Genomic DNA, 19536 nt, shown 5'->3' on the forward strand with positions numbered 1-19536 from the left:
GGGCTAAAGCAGCTACTGGGGTGAGTAGCCAGGCAGGGACTACATGGAGGGAACTATAAACCTCTGCAGTGTTCTCTCTGGGTGGACAAGAAACTATGGAGCAGTAAGCATAAAGACTCCAAAAGCTAAGGAAAAGCTGATTAAAAGGTTGGATCCTTTTTACTCTTGAGGCAGGGAAAGAAAGAGATGACCAGGCAGAGATTTCTACCAAAAGCTCTATCAGAAACTGATACCTTGAATATTGACAGAATATCTGGGATATGAAATATAAATGTTAAACAGTATCCTTGAAAAGGCAGGCAGAACCTGCAATGGAAAATCTAGTAACAGCCTAAAAGTGAAGATACTAAACTCTTCTGGCAAAAGCCAGGCATTAAGAAACCCAGAAGTTAAAGTGGTATAAAGGTCTCTGTATAGTAGAAGACTGGAGGAATACAGGGAAGAGAAATTCTAAAGGTTTCATCTTATGGAAAGGAAAAGCAGTGAGAGTGTCACAGTGAGGAAAATGGGTAGGATCTTATAATAATATGATTATGATCTTCAGGAAAGAGAAGGTCAACATTAACAGAAGTACCAAATTAAAAAGGACAAAAAGGGAAAAAAGCAGTAACTTAATTAGTCAATAATTTAGCATCCATTTCTAATTTTAAAATCCAGAAGGAAATTAGTTTAATTTGATAAAGGCTATGTATCATTCTAAATGATGAAATATTAAAACCATACCAATGAATACCAGAAACCAAACAGAAATGTCTGCTAGGATCATTACTGTTCAATAGTATCTTGGCAATGTAATAATAGCAATGCAATAAAGCAAGAAAAAGAAATGGTCAATAAAAAAATTGGTGGGAAGGTGTTTTTGTTTTTGCTTTTTTTTAGCCAGTGTAAAAAATATGTAGAAATGGAAATGAAATAAAGAAAAACAATACCTACAAAACACCTGTAAAAATATGTAGAAATGGAAATGGAATAAAAATAACACCTATATAACACCTAAAATAAAAGAAGAAGAAAGGTACAGGGAGGGCTTATTTGAAGAAAATTTTAAAATCTACAGAGAACATAAAATCTGAATAATAAGAGAGATGTATTATCTTCCTATCTGGGAAGACCTAATAACATGAAGAGGTGAATCCTACCAAAATTAAAAATACAAATTTAATGTATTTCCACTTTCAACCATACAAGATGCTATGGGAAGTTGATAAAATTATTATAAAAGGCATGTAAACAAGTTAATGACAGGGCACCTAAGTGGCTCAGTGGGTTAAGCATCCGACTCTTGGTTTCAGCTCAGGTCATGATCTCATGGCTTTGTGGGTGGATCTCACGGCTTTAATGGATGCAGGCTGGCAGCACAGGGCCTGCTTGGGATTCTTTTTCTCTCCCTCTCTCTCTGCCCCTCCCCGACTTGTGCTATCTCTGTCTCAAAATAAATAAATAAACTTAAAAAAAAAAAAAAAAGAGGTAATGACAGAGAATAAACATGGAAAGTATTTAAAAAAAAAAAAAAGGTAAGGGATGAATTTCCCCAGTAGGTATCAGAAAACTAAATAAAATCAAATAAAAATAATACCAGCTTAAGAATAGACAAATATACCAATGGAACAAAACAGGGAACCCAAAAATAGATCCCAGTAGTCAAAATACTTTAATATAAAGCAGAGGTGGCATTTTTATCCAGTAGAAAAGGATAGTTTATATCACTATTGCCTGTAAGTCAAATTGTGCCCTTCACCTGTTTCTGTAAATAAAGTTTTACTGGAACACAGTCATGTCCATCATCTGTAAATTGTGGCTACTTTCTAGCTACAGAGTTATACAGGTGCAACAGAGACCATCTGGCCTGCAAAGCCAAAAATATTTACTATCTGGCTCTTCAAGAAAGAAGTTTACCAAACATTATTTAATAAATGATCTTATCAATAAGTCAGCAGCTAGAAGTGGGGTGGTGGGAAAGCTGTACTTCTCTAAATCTATCTTATAAGAAAAGCTAGGTCAGAAAACAATGTATAACCTGCAGGTGTATACATACATACATATATATGTACACACATACACACATATATGTGTGTACATATATGTATACATACATATATGTATGTCTATGTGTGTATATATGTATACATATGTGTGTGTGTGTGTGTACACACACACACATTCTGGCTATATTTCATCTAAACATAATATCAAACACAAAAACCAAAAACCAAAGTAGTAAGTGCTGGTGAAGATGTAGAGAAATTGGAACCTTTGTGCACTACTGGTAGGAATGTAAAATGGTGCAGCTACTATGGAAAACAGTATGGCAGCTCCTTAAAATTTTAAAAATAGAATTAACAATATGATTCAGCAATTCTACTTCTGGGTATATACCCAAAAGAAAAGAAAGTAGAGTCTCAAAAAGATATCCGTACACCTACTGTGATGGTAAATTTTCTGTGTCAACTTGGTTGGGCTGTGATGCCCAGATATTTGGTCAAATATTATTCTGGATATTTCTGTGGAGGTGTTTTTTAGAGGAGATTAACATTTAAATTGGTGGACTCTGAGTAAAACAGAGTATCCCCCAAAATGTGGGTCAGTGTCACCCAATCAGTTGAAGGCCTTAATAAAACAAAGACTGACCTCCTTTGAGCAAGAAGGAATTCTGCCAGAAGATTGCCACTGGACTCAAACTGTACTTTTCCCTAAGTCTCGAGCTTGCCTTGCCACCCTATTCCATCAAATTTTGGGTTCACCAACCTCGCCAGTCATGTGAAGCAATTCTTTAAAATAAATTTCTTTCTCTCTCCCCCCATCCAGTTGGTTCTGTTTCTCTGGGAAACCCTAACATACCCGTATTCATGGCAGTATTATTCACAACAGCCAAAAGGTGGAGGCAACTCTAGTGTCCATGAATGGATACATAAAACATGGTGTATACATGCAGGCTACAGCATGGACGAACATTGAGGACAATATGCTAAGTAATATAAGCAAGTCACACACACACAAAATACTTTATGACTTCACTTATATGAGGTACCTAGAGTAATCAAATTCATAGTTGGTGTTTAATGGGTATGGAGTTTCAGTTTTGCAACATGAAAGTGTTTTAGAGACCGTATTTAACACTACTGAAGTATATACTTAAAAATAGTCAAGACAGTAAATTTTGCATGTATTTTGCTACAATCAAAAGGTTTGTTTGTTTGTTTGTTTTTAATTTTAAGGAAAGGTACTGAAAATAACTCTCAAAAAAAACCTAAGTAACATATGTTCAACTGCAGAACAGAGAATACATTCTATCCTGTTAAAGATATTAAATATCTTTACACAGTTCAAAATGTATTACAAATTACTCAGTGTTTCTTTTTGAAATGAAAAACAAAATTACTATTCACTTTACCACATAGCAAGTCCCTGTTCTTTTTCTCTGGCCTTTTCTGCTGCATGTTATTGCAAGGTATCAACTAAAATGGGAAACAACAAAAGAACAGAATTGCAATTTCTCACTCAAACTGCCATAACCCCAGAGAAGGAATCTTAATAAACACCACCATAATTTGCCACACATTTCTGCTGTTCTGACTTTTCAAAATTCATAAATCAGCATTTCCGAAAGCAAACAGAATGTAAAATTTTGACTCCTTCTTCAGTCCAGGAATTGCCAAGTTAAACTCTGACATCATTTAACTGATGAACAACTGCCAAAAAACAACTAAGAATCATTAATTAACCTCATTAGAAAATAAGCATCGTTTATCAGCTTCATGTTTTTGTTTAAAACTAAAAATAACAGTTATGTTGCTCCTAAGAGGATTCTCTGAATTTATTTATAACTTCTATAAATAAGTTTATTTATAACTTCTATAAAGAACAAAGTAGGTGATTAGGTAAGCTTTATTAAATAAATTTGGATATTCAGATAATATGGATATTACTAAAATTCTTCAGAAAATAAAAAGAAAATTCCATAATATAGTCTAACCCTTACATTTGCAGCCTTATTTTCCAACTCTGTGTTCAACACCTAAAAGGTCCTCTCTGCCTACAAAGCTCTTATCATCACTCTTTGCCTTCCTTAATTCCACCCACCTGTTGATTCTCCAAGAGCTACAACACTGCATCAACAAAGCCTTCTCTGCCCTCCCAAACTAGATCAAACTCTCCCTAGAGGACTGAGGCTTTTGTTGTATACCTACCTCTGCTTCCCAGCACCAATGATAGTGGTGATTTTACATTTGTTTGTATACTTACCTGATTACCTTCCACCTTTAAACTACAAGCTCTGTGAAGGGTGATGTAGGATATTAACCAACATTTGTATCCCCCATGCGTAGCACAGGGCATGCATGACATGCAAATATCTGTGAGTCCATGAACTTGAATGAATGAACGAATAGCTGAATAAAATAAACTTTTCTTATGCAAAGTATTTTGGCAGGATAACATTTATGAATCCATTGCTTCTTGAAAAACACAACAAAACATGTCTAATTTCACTCTACAACCGAAATACCAACGCCTAAGGACTTCACCGTCACTTTACAAGTCTTTTTAACAGATATCCCCATTAATCACCATCTGTTTACGTGTGCTATTCTAAATGACATTTAGGTTACATTTCTGAAACACTTTCTGCCTTCAACCTCATCTCTAGAATACCAGCTAATACAAAGCACCTGGATTTCAGGAACACAGACCTGAAACTCACACACCAAACTAAACTGTTATGTAAATGACAGAAATGACACATGTTGGTCTATAATGGCTCTCTAGACTACTTTTGTACCTATTTTACTTGTACCGCTAAAAGTCTGTCGCTAGATTGTAGTCATTTTAAGCCCATGACAATCAAACTACAGATGAAAAACAACGGAGTTTTCCTAACAGTCTGGACAAAAGCCAGCCTTTACAGAGTATCACCAGTTAGAAGACTTCTAGGTTTCTATCAATTTATTTAGTTGAGGTGGACTTTATGTGATAATTCTATCCTGAAAATTCTGTAAACCTCATTTTATACATAAAATTATACTTTTTAAGTCTCACCTAGGTCTGATTTTGGCTCTTCCGTGTTTCATTTGTGTACCCCTGAGCAAGTGACTGAAAACCCCTGGGCTTCAGCTTCCTCATGTAAAATCAGATGATGATACCTACATCATATGGTGGTTCTGAGGCTTCAAAAGATGAAGTGAGTATGATTTAAGCATGCTCAGTGCCCCTTCCTTTTCACACCCCTTGCTACAGAGGAATTTTATTATTTTCTGCAAAGGAAAATATTTTAGTAAAAATGATGTCTTTCATTTATCTTAATAAACCTAGAGTTTCAGATACTGCTTAAACTTACTAATTTAAGTTCTCAGTACAGAGATTTATATCTACTATGAAAGAAATGAAAGACTCAGACTAATCAAAACATGCATAAGTAAAAGCTACACTTAATGGCATATCCTACCCATATGAACTAATATCAGCTGTAAAGGAGTCCGCAACAGATACCTGTATTCCCCTCAAGACTGTTCAATTAGGAAAACAGGAAGCAGAACCCATCTTCCTTTGGTCAAGGCATGAATGAGGATTCAAACATAGAAGAAATGGGAAAAGTGAGGAATTGCAAAACTAAGAATGGGCAAAAACTAAGACTCCTAAATTTTTATATTCACTTACATACCTTACTCCTAAAATTTTACTCAAATTCAAATAAGAACCCAGCTGGAAAGGGGTAAGACCAACAGGAAAGTCAGCTCCTCCTATCTGAGGAGAAACTGCCAACTTGTTGGCACAGGAAAGATCAGGCAGCAAGCTCTTTCCTAACAAAGTCCCCACCTGGCAACCACGTTTCGTCAAGCAAATTTCAAGAATTCTCGAGCTTCCCACTTTCAATCTAATTATAGAACTTTAAAAACCATTTTCTCTTTCACACACACACATTCTCTCTTTCTCTTCCCTCCTCCTCGCATTCTCTCTAAATCCTTCTGTGTTGTGACACCACAACAAAAGGTATGAATACATCTGACAATTTTTCCCAGAACATAACATACACACGGAAAGGCACACCTCCCGCTCTGTACATCTGCACCATTATTCTAACAGTAATAACCCCACAATAAATGATGATTATATAACATACTTTCCCTATCAGAGCGTCAAGTACTCACAGCATAGAAACTACAGTAAAGTATACAAGCCAGAACCTACCTATCCAAGTAACTGCTAAAAGGTATAAATCTCAAAATAGTTTTGAAACTCCTCTTTTGAGAATGCCTTTAGAGTTTGTGGTATATTTTATTTAACTAAATGCCACAAGTAAGATAATTTGCTAGGGTCTGGGAATGCATTATGGTACGTTACTATGGAGCTTGTGGTACAACAGAATAACCCGAAATCAACTACTAACGACAGATGGAATGATTTAATGAATGAACAAATATTCACAAATGCCTACTACATGCCAGGCACTTTTCTAAGACCCTGGGCACACAGCATGAACAAAACAACTGCCCTGCCTTCATGAAAAAGATAAACCACTTAGAGAGTATAAATTTCATTTTTAGAAGTGATTAAAAGTCATACAGTACCATAAAGGACTTCAGTCAAAGCAATCCCATAAAGGAAAGGACTATGTTTGCTGTAAAAATGATAAATTTGCTCTGAAGTGAGGAGTTTAAAATGTTTTAAAAAATAAGAGTGTCACTGACAGAATTATATAAACCTGTAATATGGCTTCTTTGGAGAAAAACTTTAACCAGATATATAAATTCATTCAGTCATGCCCCTTTCATTTTATGGATGAGGAAACAAAGGCCCACCAAGGTCAGTGTCAGACCTCCCAGAATCCTGGAGGCCCTGCCTTCTAGTTCAGTGCTCTTTCTGGAAACACAACTTTATTTTTTAAAGAAAAGTACTTAGTTTAGCCTTTATGTCTCAAATCTTTTCGAACCTTCTGAGCTCAGTGAGGTTTACATGTAAGTCAAATTGTCACACTATGAAACCGAAGCAGAAAGAGGCCAAAATAATTCTCTACTAAGTGAATAAAGCAAAACTGTGATCTTGATCTATTGTACACAGCTGTTTTAACCCTTCCAAAGCTTCTAGCTCTTTTCCACTGTTATACATTTAAATCCAAAGAAAACAGCTAGCTATTTCAGTTTGGGATTATTTAACTTTTTAAAAAGTCTATTTTTCAGCTTTAAAATTATATGATCTTTGGTGCTTTTTAACACCCTATTAATTTAACACCTTAAATTAAGTAATTATAAAGCACTCACAGTATCTGAAAGACTGTGCTAAATCCTACTACACAGATTTTTTTTATCCAATCTTGCCTTCAAAAATAACACTAACATTTTGAGGGTAGTAGTGTATCCAGAATGCTAGCTAGATCAAGAACTATCTAACTTGGGCAAAGCACCTGAATCTGTCTTGGCATAGATAGAAAGGCAAGTTTCAGACTGTCAAGTCCCAGGAGGAAAGGAGTCAAGCCACCTGACCCAGTTCCATTTGTCCCCTCCCAAGCTTGGCCCTGGGCTGCTGCTTAAAAACCACTTTTGAGGGTGGCCTGGCTGTCTCAGTCAGCAGAGCATATGACTCCTGATCTCAAGGTCGTGAGTTCAAACCCCACATTGGGTGTAGGGCTTACTTAAACTTTTTTTTTTAAGTTTTGAAATCCACTCAGAAAACTTAAGGATTACTCTGTTACTGTTTTTAAAATGTACGTTAACCACCAATATCCATGAAGAAGTAAAGCAGACTCCCTCTATGAGATTATGGACTACATGAATCCTACTCACTATAAGTATTATACTTAGAGTCCATAAAATCTGGCTCCATTTTGGCTTTTCTCTATGGAAGAGCTAAAGCATATCACTCCTAAATCTAGCTCTGCAGAAGTTTCTCTTATAGAATGTCTAGGTGGTCAGTACAGAGTCATCTAACATGAGACATTTCTTCTCTCAACATAGCTAGGCTTCCTGCCATCTTTCTTTCTCACATCATTTTATGCAACTATAGGACCTCTTCTACTTGCCCACTGTCAAACAGAACAGTGTCCAAAACTGCTACCAGCCCTCTTTTCAGCAGGTGGCTTTATTCCTTGCAACACAGAAAAGACTGAGGCTTTCCCATGTGAGCAGCAATAATTTTTCTCGTTCTTTTCCTTTGCAGTTCTCTGTAAACCTCTCCTCTGCCAGGTTAACCTTTACTGTGAATACCAATCCCCAAATGCTTTGCTCCACACTTACTTTCCTTCTTATTTGATAAAAACATTCTTCAGCCTAAAGACCTAAAAATCTTTTCAGTCCTAGCCTTCCCATTACTTTATCCAAGTCTTTATTATACTGTGGATGATCTGTGACTTATAATTCATTGTCTTTAGCTACTGCTGAATAACACTTTAGGAAGCAGCTTTATGAAAACTACTATATTTTTACTGTGGGGAAGTTATAAAAAAACATTGCCCTACTCCTTATAAATGAAGCCACATGAGAAATTTCTTTCCTATATAATGCCCAAGAAAGTTTAGCTTTCCCTAATGACCTAGTAAGTTTTCATTTTATGTATGATGGAGAAAAAAATGTTATCACATTTCTTTCCCCTTGTTTTGGATACAAGGACACTCAGGGTCAAATCTGCAGGTCAATTTTAATAAACTTGAGTATCTCACTCAGTCAAAGCTTATATAATCTCACGCTGAGTTTCTATTTTTTATTTTCAGTGATTTTGATTTTAAATTCTTTTCTATTCTGTGATTATAAATTCTTGTACATTCCCTCAGATTTTTTTTTTTATGATGCATGGCTCTGACTTCAAATTCTTTTTTGTTTTGATTATATATTTGTATAAATTGCTTCGGATTCTTCACAATTCTGGATTATGCATAAATAAATAAACTATGGTATTTCCAAACCCACTGTATAATATCTGTGCTTGACAAAGACTTGTGGAATTTAAAAAAAGAAAGCAGAGATGTGTGGCTAACTAGATCATCTGGTCTTATTCCAACAGGAATTTTTCCCATTTTATTTCTATTGTACATATTACGAATCCATGATCTAAAAATAGTCTATCTGTCATTATGTTAATGAAATCAATGAAAAGAAACCTTATTTAAATTATTTCATTCTTTGAGTGTAGTGGGCTTTTACTTGCTTTCAATTAGATAATTTGTTTTCCTCTTTAATACAGTTATGTGATTGATGGCTCTTTAAATATTTAAAAAATACTACAGAAGTAACTACGAGTAAAGACTGTGGGATACTGAAAATGGCTACCAAGGGGAAGTTATGACATAATCTCTCTGAGTTTGAATGGAAATCTTGCTAGATTAGAGTCCATGTCTATGATATTATGTTCCAATTCCTATCCCCAACGACTTCTTTGTGATAGTAGGTAACTCACTTTCTGGAATACCATTCACTCAACAAATATTCACAAAGTATTTGCTATATGTAAAGCACTTACAAGTTTTAAAGTACTCTACAGAAAAGGAGTTTCTTTACCTAAGAAATTGTGCTACAAGGAAAGCCTACTATCTATTTTGTTGTACAACACTAAATAAAGCCTCACTGTTAAAACAAATAGGTCGATTCTCTTTATTTGTGGTAGCTACATTTTATAAAAATCACTGCAAACGCTAAATCAGCAAATATTTGAACCACTGTCCCTGGGGGAAATACAGGGTTGGGATACTGTGAGCCTCTGGTCACAACACGTTCTTCAACTGATCAACACATAACCTTGTTTTATGTGTGTTTCTGTTTAAAGATGACACTTTAGCACTGCTCTTGGGAGCAATTTTAAACAAATCACCAAAAAAAGCACAAAAGCATGAAAAACATAAACTGGGAAAAGAACAGAAATAAGAAGGTATGGCATTGCTGAAAATGTGCATGCTGGGCAAACCAAATTTTTTGAAGTTCCACACATGTCCATGAGCGCACTGCTGAGTACTGACTCTGGTCACAGATAAATTTTAGAAAGCAAGCAAATATTGCAAATAATGAGGATCAACTGTATATGAACCAAATATCAGCGTGGTTTCTGCTGTGATTGTCACCAAAAGATAAAGATCTGGGAAGATCGACTAATCAATACTCTTCAGTTACTATGCCAATTTAAAGAGTTTTGGATTACACCACTTCAAGAAGTAAGATGTCTGAGGCATTCACAAGCTGGTATCATTAAAAACACTACTTCCTACCTGATATATTCTAAAAGGGATATAACGAAATCCATTTTCTTCTGCAGGATATTCCATGAGTTTCCGGTTGATGGCCCAAAATTGATCAAATCTGTCTGTAATGATAAATTATTTATTATTAAAAATGAACATTATAACTTTAAAGCCTCACATAAAGAAATGAGTTATTAAAAATCCTTAGACGTTTCTGAAAAAGTTTCATTTACATATTATTTCTTAAACTTATCTTTCCATAACTAAACATAAGGCAAAATATAAAATTAATTTTGTCTACATTATTGCTTCCTCCTCCTAGATTTTTGCATAGACATTTTATCTCATAAAAGAAACCCTGAACAGGTTATGACTACTTGTGTTATCAAGGCAAAATAACATCACATAGGGATGAATGTCTAGATTCCCTTGGTCCTATTCCTACTGTCTAAACTGTTAAAGGACAACTTCAAGTGATCTAAATTTTAACCAGAACTTATTTAAAGAAACAAAGCCAAAACACCAAACACAATAAACATTAAACAGCAAAAAGACAAAAATACAGGAAAGGGTTTGAAAGAAATGTGGAACCGGTAGTTAAGAAATAACTGTCAACTGTAGCTTAATCTCAGAGTGATTAAATAATTCCTTTTTAAAAATTTCAGGCTCAATTAAAAAAAAAACCACTTTACTGAGATATAATTCACATACCATAAAATTCACCATTTTAAAGTGTACATACAACTCAGGGCTTTTAGTATATTCAGAGTTGAACAACCACTGTCAGTATCTAATTTCAGAACATTTTCATCCTACCAAAAAAAACCCCATACCCATTAATAGTTACCCCCTTTCCCTCTCTTCCTATCACCTAGATATCATTAATCTTTATTCCAGACATTTCATATAAATGGAATCATACAATATGTTGACTTTTGTATCTGTTTTTTTTCTTAGCTTGTTTCCGAGGTTCAGTTATGCTATAGCATAAATGAAATTTCATTCATTTTTATGGCCAAATAGTACTTCATTGTATGGAGATCTATTTTTTGTTTTGTTTTGTTACCCATTCATCAGTTCATGGACATTTGAGTTGTTTCCCTTTTTTTGGTTACTATGAATAATGCTACTATGCTATGAACATTCACGTACAAGCTTTTGTGTTGGATGCGGATCTTCAATTTGCTTGGAAAACTGAGTTCTATGACAGGCTGAGTTCTATGATAACTGTTTAACTGCTGTATGACAACAATATTTTCAGAAACTGCCGAACTGTTTTCCAAAGACAATGCATTTACATTCTCACCAGCAATATATGAGGGTTCCAATTTGTCCATATCCATGTCTACACCTGTTATTGCCTGGCTTTTTTATTAGAGTCACACTGGTGGGTCTGAAGTGGTATCCCCGTCTAGTTTTGACTTGTATTCTCTAATGACTATGTTGAGCATCTTTTGTTTACTGGCCATTTACATATTTATTTTGGAGAAATGTCTATCAAATCCTTTGTCCCCTAAGTGGGTTGTCTTTTTATTGTTGAGTTGTAAGATTTTTTTTTTTTAATGTATTCTGGATACAAGTCCCTTGCTGATAAATCTACACAAATATTTTTTCCCCATTCTATGTGTTGTTTTTTAAGTAACTCCTATTGACTTACCCAGAATCCTACCTTAAAATTATTTTTTATACTCAGAAATTTATCTCAGAATCAGATCTCTGTAAAGCACATGAACAGTACAAGAATTTGGGATCAGCTTGGTATTAAAGCACATTCTCTACTACTAGACTCATCTCAATCCAATTTACTGCCAATCTGTCAATACTGTTTAGGCCATCATACTTCCGTAAGAGAATAAAGCTTAGATGCTTCTCGTATCCCTGTCCTAGAGGACTGTGACAGTCTCAAGGCCTTCTCTACTCTCATCCTCAACTCCGACCTGGGAGTTCACACCTTATCAGAACAGGTATGATAGGTAACTCGGAACCCAGTTAGTCCAGCATAATTTCACAAATGACAACGGAAGCCCAGGTTATGAGTTTCATGAAGAACCAAGACCAGATGCTCAGTCTTCTGATTCAAAGCCCACAACCATTTCAACAGTTGCAACCACAAAACTGCATTAATGCTAAGAGTAGCTCCTTTAACCACAGTCCTTTCATATATGAATGAATGATTCTTTCAATGCTTTTTTAAAAACACCTTTCTATCATCAAGTATCCAGAAAGAATGTGATAGTTAAATGAAATGATTCTTCATGCAAACCTGAAATTTTATGCACAACCTCATCATCAAGTCTCTAGCACCTGGGAAAGTGCAGGCATAACATATACTCTTGGGTCAAAGAATGAACAAGAGAATACTATACGCATAGCCTTTTATTGAAAACATTTTGGGTTCCAATCCCAGGTATACAACCAAATAGCTAGGTGAGTAGAGACAATCAATTGAAAATTGACTAATTCATTTATAGATGAAATAAAGAGGTTCACTTAGTTTCTGATACCTCTTCCAAAAACAAAATTTTATTATTATTTGAGATGCCTTCTTTTATTGAAACAGAATTTGCTAAAAATCACAAGCAAAACTTTATGAGACACAACTGGACTGTTTCTAACAGTGTTTTTTAAAGCAGTGGTTCTTAACCAGGAGAGATTTTTGCTGGAGAAATTTCTGGTCGTCACAACTGTTTACGTGTGATACTAGCATTTACTGAGTAGAGGCCAGGGATGCCACTAAACACACCACAATGCACAGGACAGCGCCCCCCCAACCGAGAATTATCTGACCCAAAATGTCAATAGGGCTAAAGGAAGGAAAGCAAACACAAACAGTAAAAAGTACAGACAGGTAATTTAGTAAAAAAGTTTTTACATACCTATATGGCAAAAAAAAGAAACTGGAAAAAATGAACATCATTGTGCCCATTATCAACTTAATGACTCTCCGCTTCAAACTCACCCTTTCGTGGATGTCCTGCCATAATGGACACAATTGAAGTATTTCCACTCTGACAGCTACATTAAGCTTTCTCAGTAGAGTCCTAAAAGGTCACTGCCAGAGAAAGAGGTTCCTGTTTGCATAGGCACACTGAAGACCTCCAGACCCTGTGAGCCCCTGGTTTCCTCTGGAGGCCCACATGGGTGGCCTACTTGCAGCTTCCCATAGAGCTGCCACTCTGTCTGCATGCCCAGTCCACTTGCTGCTAGTGGACTGTGCTCCAGGTTGTCCTGACTGCCCAGTGACTGCAGACTAGCTCCAGTCTGGGCAAAAGAGTGAACTTCTCTACTAGTCCAGTGGACTGATCTACACCCTTTCCAACAAGTTCTAAATCCAGCCTTGGGGAAGAGGCTCTATGTAAGTGTGACTTTCCTCCCTTAGCCCTAGAGTACCATATGCAGTTTTCTTATATCTTACAGTCACTCTTTTATCAGAGTTTAATAATTCTTCATATGAAACTTACCCTGCTTAACCCTCTGTGTGGTTTCTATCTCCTGACTGGACTCAGTCTGATACAACTATGTTTAAAAGGAATAAAGACATAATGAAAGATCTGTATTAATAGTAGCTTTTAATCTTCTTATAAAACTGTTATGTTCTTACGTAAAACAGGTATTTCCTCAACAATACTAAAAATATTCCAACCGAGAATAATCTTTTATAAGCCAAAGTTATTAACAAGAAAGATACAAATAGAAGGAATTAAAAGAAAATCAGTCCTGAGACTGAGTATATAACCAATCATCATTCACACTGAATTTTGTAATATCAGTATCTCTTCCAACCCCTAGTCAATAACTACAGTAAAGCTGGAGTTAGGATGCATTGCTAACTTTCTACATAATAATGAATCAAGAACATACTGACCTGTTACCAAGCAACACTTTGAATATAACTATGCCATTAGTTATTATAATTAAGTCATAAAAGTTATTTATCAGTCATGAAAACAGTACCTACAAGTTAAAGAAGCATAATGGTCTTTATTTGTTTTTTAAACGGCCCTTATAGGTAAACATACATCAATTTCAAGAACTTTCAAATTAACTCAGTTCTAATTGTAAAAGAAAACCAACAACTGCATAGTTGAAAATTAAAACTAGCAGTCACTTAGCCTATTCGAAGAATGGGAGAAGGGAAGATAACATCCTTCTTGCCAGAGCTATTAGCAATATGGTCAGTCAGTTTCTGTTTTTTAAACTTAGCTTACTCATTTAGGAGGGCTACAAAATTAAGAATCACATAACTGAAGGACTGTCTTACAGAAAGTGAATCTATTTTCTAAATAAAGACATTAAAAATAGAATTCCTCAAGATCCTGGTGGTCACCAACTTTTCTTTCTTTTTACTGAATTAAGCTTCTACACTGGTCTTAGGAATTTTTAAAAGTTCAGGAAAAACATTTTTTATTTTATTATTTTTTTAATGTTTACTTATTTTTGAGAAACAGACCGCAAATGGGGAAGGGGCAGAGAGAGAGGGAGACACAGAATCCGAAACAGGCTCCAGGCTCTGAGCTGTCAGCACAGAGCCTGACACGGGGCTCAAACCCACAAACCATGAGATCATGACCTGAGCCGAACTCAGGCTTAACCGACTGGGCAACCTACGTGTCCAAGAAAAAAAAACATTTTTAAATCAAGTATCTCCTTAAGAACCTTAAAAAATAAAGTTTCGTATTCTTTGTTCCTCACATGGGAAAAACTATAAGAAAAAGTGGCAGTTTTAAAGGTTGTATCTGTTCTTCCACTTGAGCTTTATGAGAGTTAAGAACTCAAGGCAAAATAAGTTTTAACATTCTAATGTCACAAATAATGTGTGTGTCTTAAAGCCCCCCCAGAGACGTGGAGGGCATCTAAGGGATTGCTATTCAGCCTCGATTCAGCAATATGGTATGGCTGGCTGGGACCCTCACACTATCGGCAACGAGTGAAATGGCCTCCACCTGCATACACTATCCACTTCCTAGTCTTTTAACATCTGTGATGTCAAAAAGGACAGACTTACAGCATCCCAAATAAGTGTCAGATCATCACAGCACATAAAACACAGACTTTAAGCTTTTCCTTGAAGAGAAAATCAAACAGTGGAAAATCACAGCTTCACAAAATTATGCACTTATCGACAGTATAATTCAAATCAGTACTACAAATGGCCTTGTAATACATGTAGTGTTTTGACCAGAGGCTTTCAAAATATGTAACAGACAGTATATCCAAGTATAAACCTATTTGAATTAATTTCGTCATATGGAATATGGAAACACATTTGTAAAGCAAAACAAGAGTGGAAAAAATTAATAATTACTTGGTAGGTTGCCAAATACATGTGCATTAAATAGGTGACCAGTATCTTGAAACTCATTTGTCTTCCAAGTCAAGTCAAATTAAAAGAATCCTGGGTTAACAGGTGTTTGGCTGAGCCATGGCAGGGAGCATCTCTCCACAGTAACACATCCACTGGTGCTTGGATGCTGCTCAACACAATTTCTGTGAACCTTTCTCTTTGAGGTTTAAAGGTCCTGAGCTAGATCTGGTGAGGAGGCCCTAACCAAAGCAAAGAAGCCTTGGAAGGCCTTCACGGTCCCTGAGAATCCATCATGAAGACAGACAACAGGACCAGATGGCTGGCGCTGCATTAAGGCTGAGAGGAGTGCTGGTCCTGGAGAAGGCTAATCCCTAATCCCACACTGAAACACCCATCTTGGCAGGAAGACTGTACCCTAGGGAATTTGTTGTTTGAGTGAATCAAAAGAGTAATAAAACCTGGATCTCAGGAAAATTTCAACCAGGACTATCAACTGTCTTAGAATAAACTGTGAGGAGACATGTTCTCTGCTCTACAACAGAAGTGCTACTGTCTAGGCAACTGACCACAAGGAGGGTAATCAATACATATATATTGACAGCATGATTTCTTTTCTCTGTATTCACTGCCACAACTTTTCATAAGCACTGTCATCTCTCACTGAACCACTGTGACTGCCTAATTGGACTCTGTCCTTCCACTTGTATCCCTGCTACATAGCATTCACAGTGGTTTTTTAAAACATAAAGCAAATCACATGAATAATTTTCCAACCATGTTTCTAAAGGGCCACAAGGAACAATGCTTTATGACATACTTTAACAATACGGTTTGTGAAGTACTAGAATCATTACTTAAAACTCCACTGAACTTCCTTATTGCCTGCAACAGGGGCAGACTGCTCCCTGCCCAAACTGCATGCGAGCAACAGTAACATCTTTCCCTCTCACCCCCTGGCAACACAGCTACTCCTGAAGTCTTCTGAGATCTCAATGCCCACCAATCTGTTTACTTACTCAGCTCCAAGTCATGAGATTTTTCTTTTCTGTCCCTAGAAAACACCAAGCATGTACCATCTCATAGCCTGGAATCCTTACCTTTCTAACCTTCACATATGAGCTGCTGCTTTCTCATCATTCAAGTCACAACAGAAGTACCACTGCCTAAGATCCCCTCAATTAGAACTAAAGCAATGTTCTATTTTCTATCTAAACACTTTTCACTATTTAAAACCACCCAATTCACATGTCTATTACTTCTTGTCTCTCTCCCCCAAATAAAATATAGGTTCCATGAGGGCAAGGCCTTTTGTCTTCAGCTCCAGAAAGTTCCTGGCACAAAGTAAATGCTCAATGTTTAAGTGACTAAATAACTATCTGACTGACTGATTTAGGGGAATGGGGAACAATAAAAAGAAGGAATCTCTAATGTAACATAGCATGGTGGGAAAAGCAGACACTTGAGCCACACTGCATGGGTTTGCCCCCTAGCTTGGTCATTTAATAGCTGCAGAAGTTTGAGCAAGATACGTTCAAACTTTGTTTTCTCATTTCCTATGAATGGAACTGCCTGTAAAATGAAGGCATTAACCGTACATATTCATAAAGTCATTCCAAGACATAAATTAGTTAATACATGCAAAATACAACAGTATCCTGCACAAAGTAAGTACTACATTTAAGTGATCTTTTAGGCTGCTTCAGAGTCAACAAGAGAAGACACTGAGCTTCCAGATTCAGCAGCAAGGTGTGTGAAGTGTCAAACCCAGTATGGGAAAATGGTTCTGCCAAAACCCCATCATCACAAGACTGCTGGAGCACTCAGTCTGTCTCAGGACCAGGAAGTTCACACCACTCACATCCAACTCTGTGTGAGTGCTGCCTCCTGGAGTTACGCAACTGAGTGGCCTTTGCTACCCAGGTGGGGGATTAAAAGCCATAATACAATCCAGCTGTAACACTTTATAATACCAAATTCTCCTCATGACCCCTTTTGCTTCCTCCAACCATTTCTGCTACCATGTAAGACCTATCTTCTCACTCTACGGAACAATTTAGTCATCATTCACCTTCCATCAATTTCAAGTGCATTAATCTCCAGCCATATCATAAAATGGTGGTGGGGACAGGAACAGTGGTCCAAGAACATCTAGGTAAACATCTAAGTCCTCAAGTCTTAGCAGGTCAGTCAGAGTTCTACCTCTACTATCTGTAAGATCTAATAACAATTCCTCCTCATCCCTCCTTCTCCTAACATGTCTTAAAATATTATGAGAGAGGGGATAAGCATGGTGGGGGGAAAATGAGGTTTCTCGTTAATCTGGGAGGATGAGAGACTCAGATTTGTTATACTTTACAGCACAGGTCTAGAAACAGAGACAGAAAAAACTAGTTACTTTAAAAATGGCTTAAAATATGCTGGAAATTAAAGAAAACTAATCTTACTAGGAACTGGAAAAAGCAGACTGTAAATTTTAATTTCAACATCACAATAAACTATAACTGCAGGTTATAACATCTCTAATGTATTCCAACAGTTAATCCCAGTAATTGACTTTATTCTTAAGTAGACAGAATTCAATAACTGTATTCTGGCCAATTAAGAAAGTTTATTTCATATTTATTTTGAAATTGGGCCAATGATTACATAAAAGGGACTGAAAACTCAAAAATTTCATGATGCTAAAAAAAACTTATTCTATGTGCTCATGTTAAATATAAAAAAAAGAATGATCTTCAATTATAATTAAGTCTTCATTTAATCTAAAAGACAATCTTTAAAGTAGCTTGTTTGCCAGAGATTTACAGAGCTGTAGCACAGTGGTAAGCCAAGAGTAATTAACTAAATGTATCCCTGTGTAAATCACCTGTAGATTTATAACCAATAATCTGATTTATTAGCTTTCAAAGCTACTGTAAATTGAGAAAATGTTCTTCCTCTTAGGCTAAATTAAAACTTAGCACTTTCCTAAAGTCAGAAGGCCAGAAACAAATACAGCAAGCTCATTTTCACTTCAGAGAACACACTAAAATCCTAAGACAAAATCAAAAATCTATTTTAATTTTTGAAAGACTGGCAGAGAAAAACATACATCCATTACGTTCACCATATCTGTGCAATGTTTACTACACAGGATATTCTGTCTTTATTCTAATGCAAATCCTTTGTGCTTTTGATGAGAAAAATTCCATTAATACTCACTGACAACGAAAGCTTTAAAAGGGGGGGGGGGGGTAGTGGGGGACACCATGTTCAATGCAACATTCCTCAGCTTCAGCTGCTCACTTCAATCACCTGGGTTTACAAAACTACAAATGTCAGGGACTCACTCCAGACCACTTATTTCAGATGCCCTGGCAACTGTAATTTTTGGAAGCTTTCAGATGATTCTAATATGAAGCCAGAGTTAATAACCCCCAGATGTAATGGAAAATACAATCATTTTAGAATCAGAGGTCTAGGTTCAAATCCTTGTCCCATCTCTTACTAGTTCCGTGAGCTCATTTCCTTCTTTTCAAAGTTGATAATGTTTACCTAATTCATGTGAAGAATTACTGAGATACTACATGTAAAAGTATCCAGACTTAGGACATCACAAGAGTTTAGTAAATGTAATATAATTCCAGGTAAATTCTGTTTTATTTGAAAGCCATCTAACCTCTCAACGTGAAAAATATCCCTTTACAAGAAGTTCCTAACTTGCAAATGATTCATTCTATGAGTCTCCAGTTTAATTCTAGGCATGGAAGAGAAAAGAAAAGGTAACACAGTGCTCAAATAAGTTTTTACTCTGTAGCATCTGCACAGAGTTAAATCTATCAAACTATCTGCTCCTATCTATGTACTTCATTAAGTACTGAAAGCTGTAAAGAATTAAAAAAAAATAAAATAAGTACACAATAGGTTCTGTCCTTCACTTAATATGTAGTTGGAGAAGCCAAACTGACACATGTAAAATTATCACAACTTCTAACAGGTCTGATGTGTCCTTTATCTTGCACTGGCAGTGCTTAAGGGCCCAAGTCCTCTCCACCCCAACCCCATGTCTTTAAAAGGCAGATGACCACGTGACAGA

The 19536-nt window shown here is 36.2% G+C and overlaps 1 protein-coding gene across 2 annotated transcripts in view; it reads right to left on the bottom strand.

Annotated features, from left to right (window-relative positions):
* Window positions 1-19536, bottom strand: part of ATG5 (autophagy related 5) — a 131010-nt gene that overhangs the window by 45428 nt on the left and 66046 nt on the right. For both annotated transcript variants that reach the window (XM_058734845.1, XM_058734846.1), the window contains one exon: window positions 10184-10278. In XM_058734845.1, the coding sequence (XP_058590828.1) occupies window positions 10184-10278 (95 nt within the window). The remainder of the gene's footprint in view (window positions 1-10183; window positions 10279-19536) is intronic.

This window comes from Neofelis nebulosa, chromosome 6 (assembly GCF_028018385.1).
Source record: "Neofelis nebulosa isolate mNeoNeb1 chromosome 6, mNeoNeb1.pri, whole genome shotgun sequence".
Taxonomy (NCBI): Eukaryota; Metazoa; Chordata; class Mammalia; order Carnivora; family Felidae; genus Neofelis; species Neofelis nebulosa.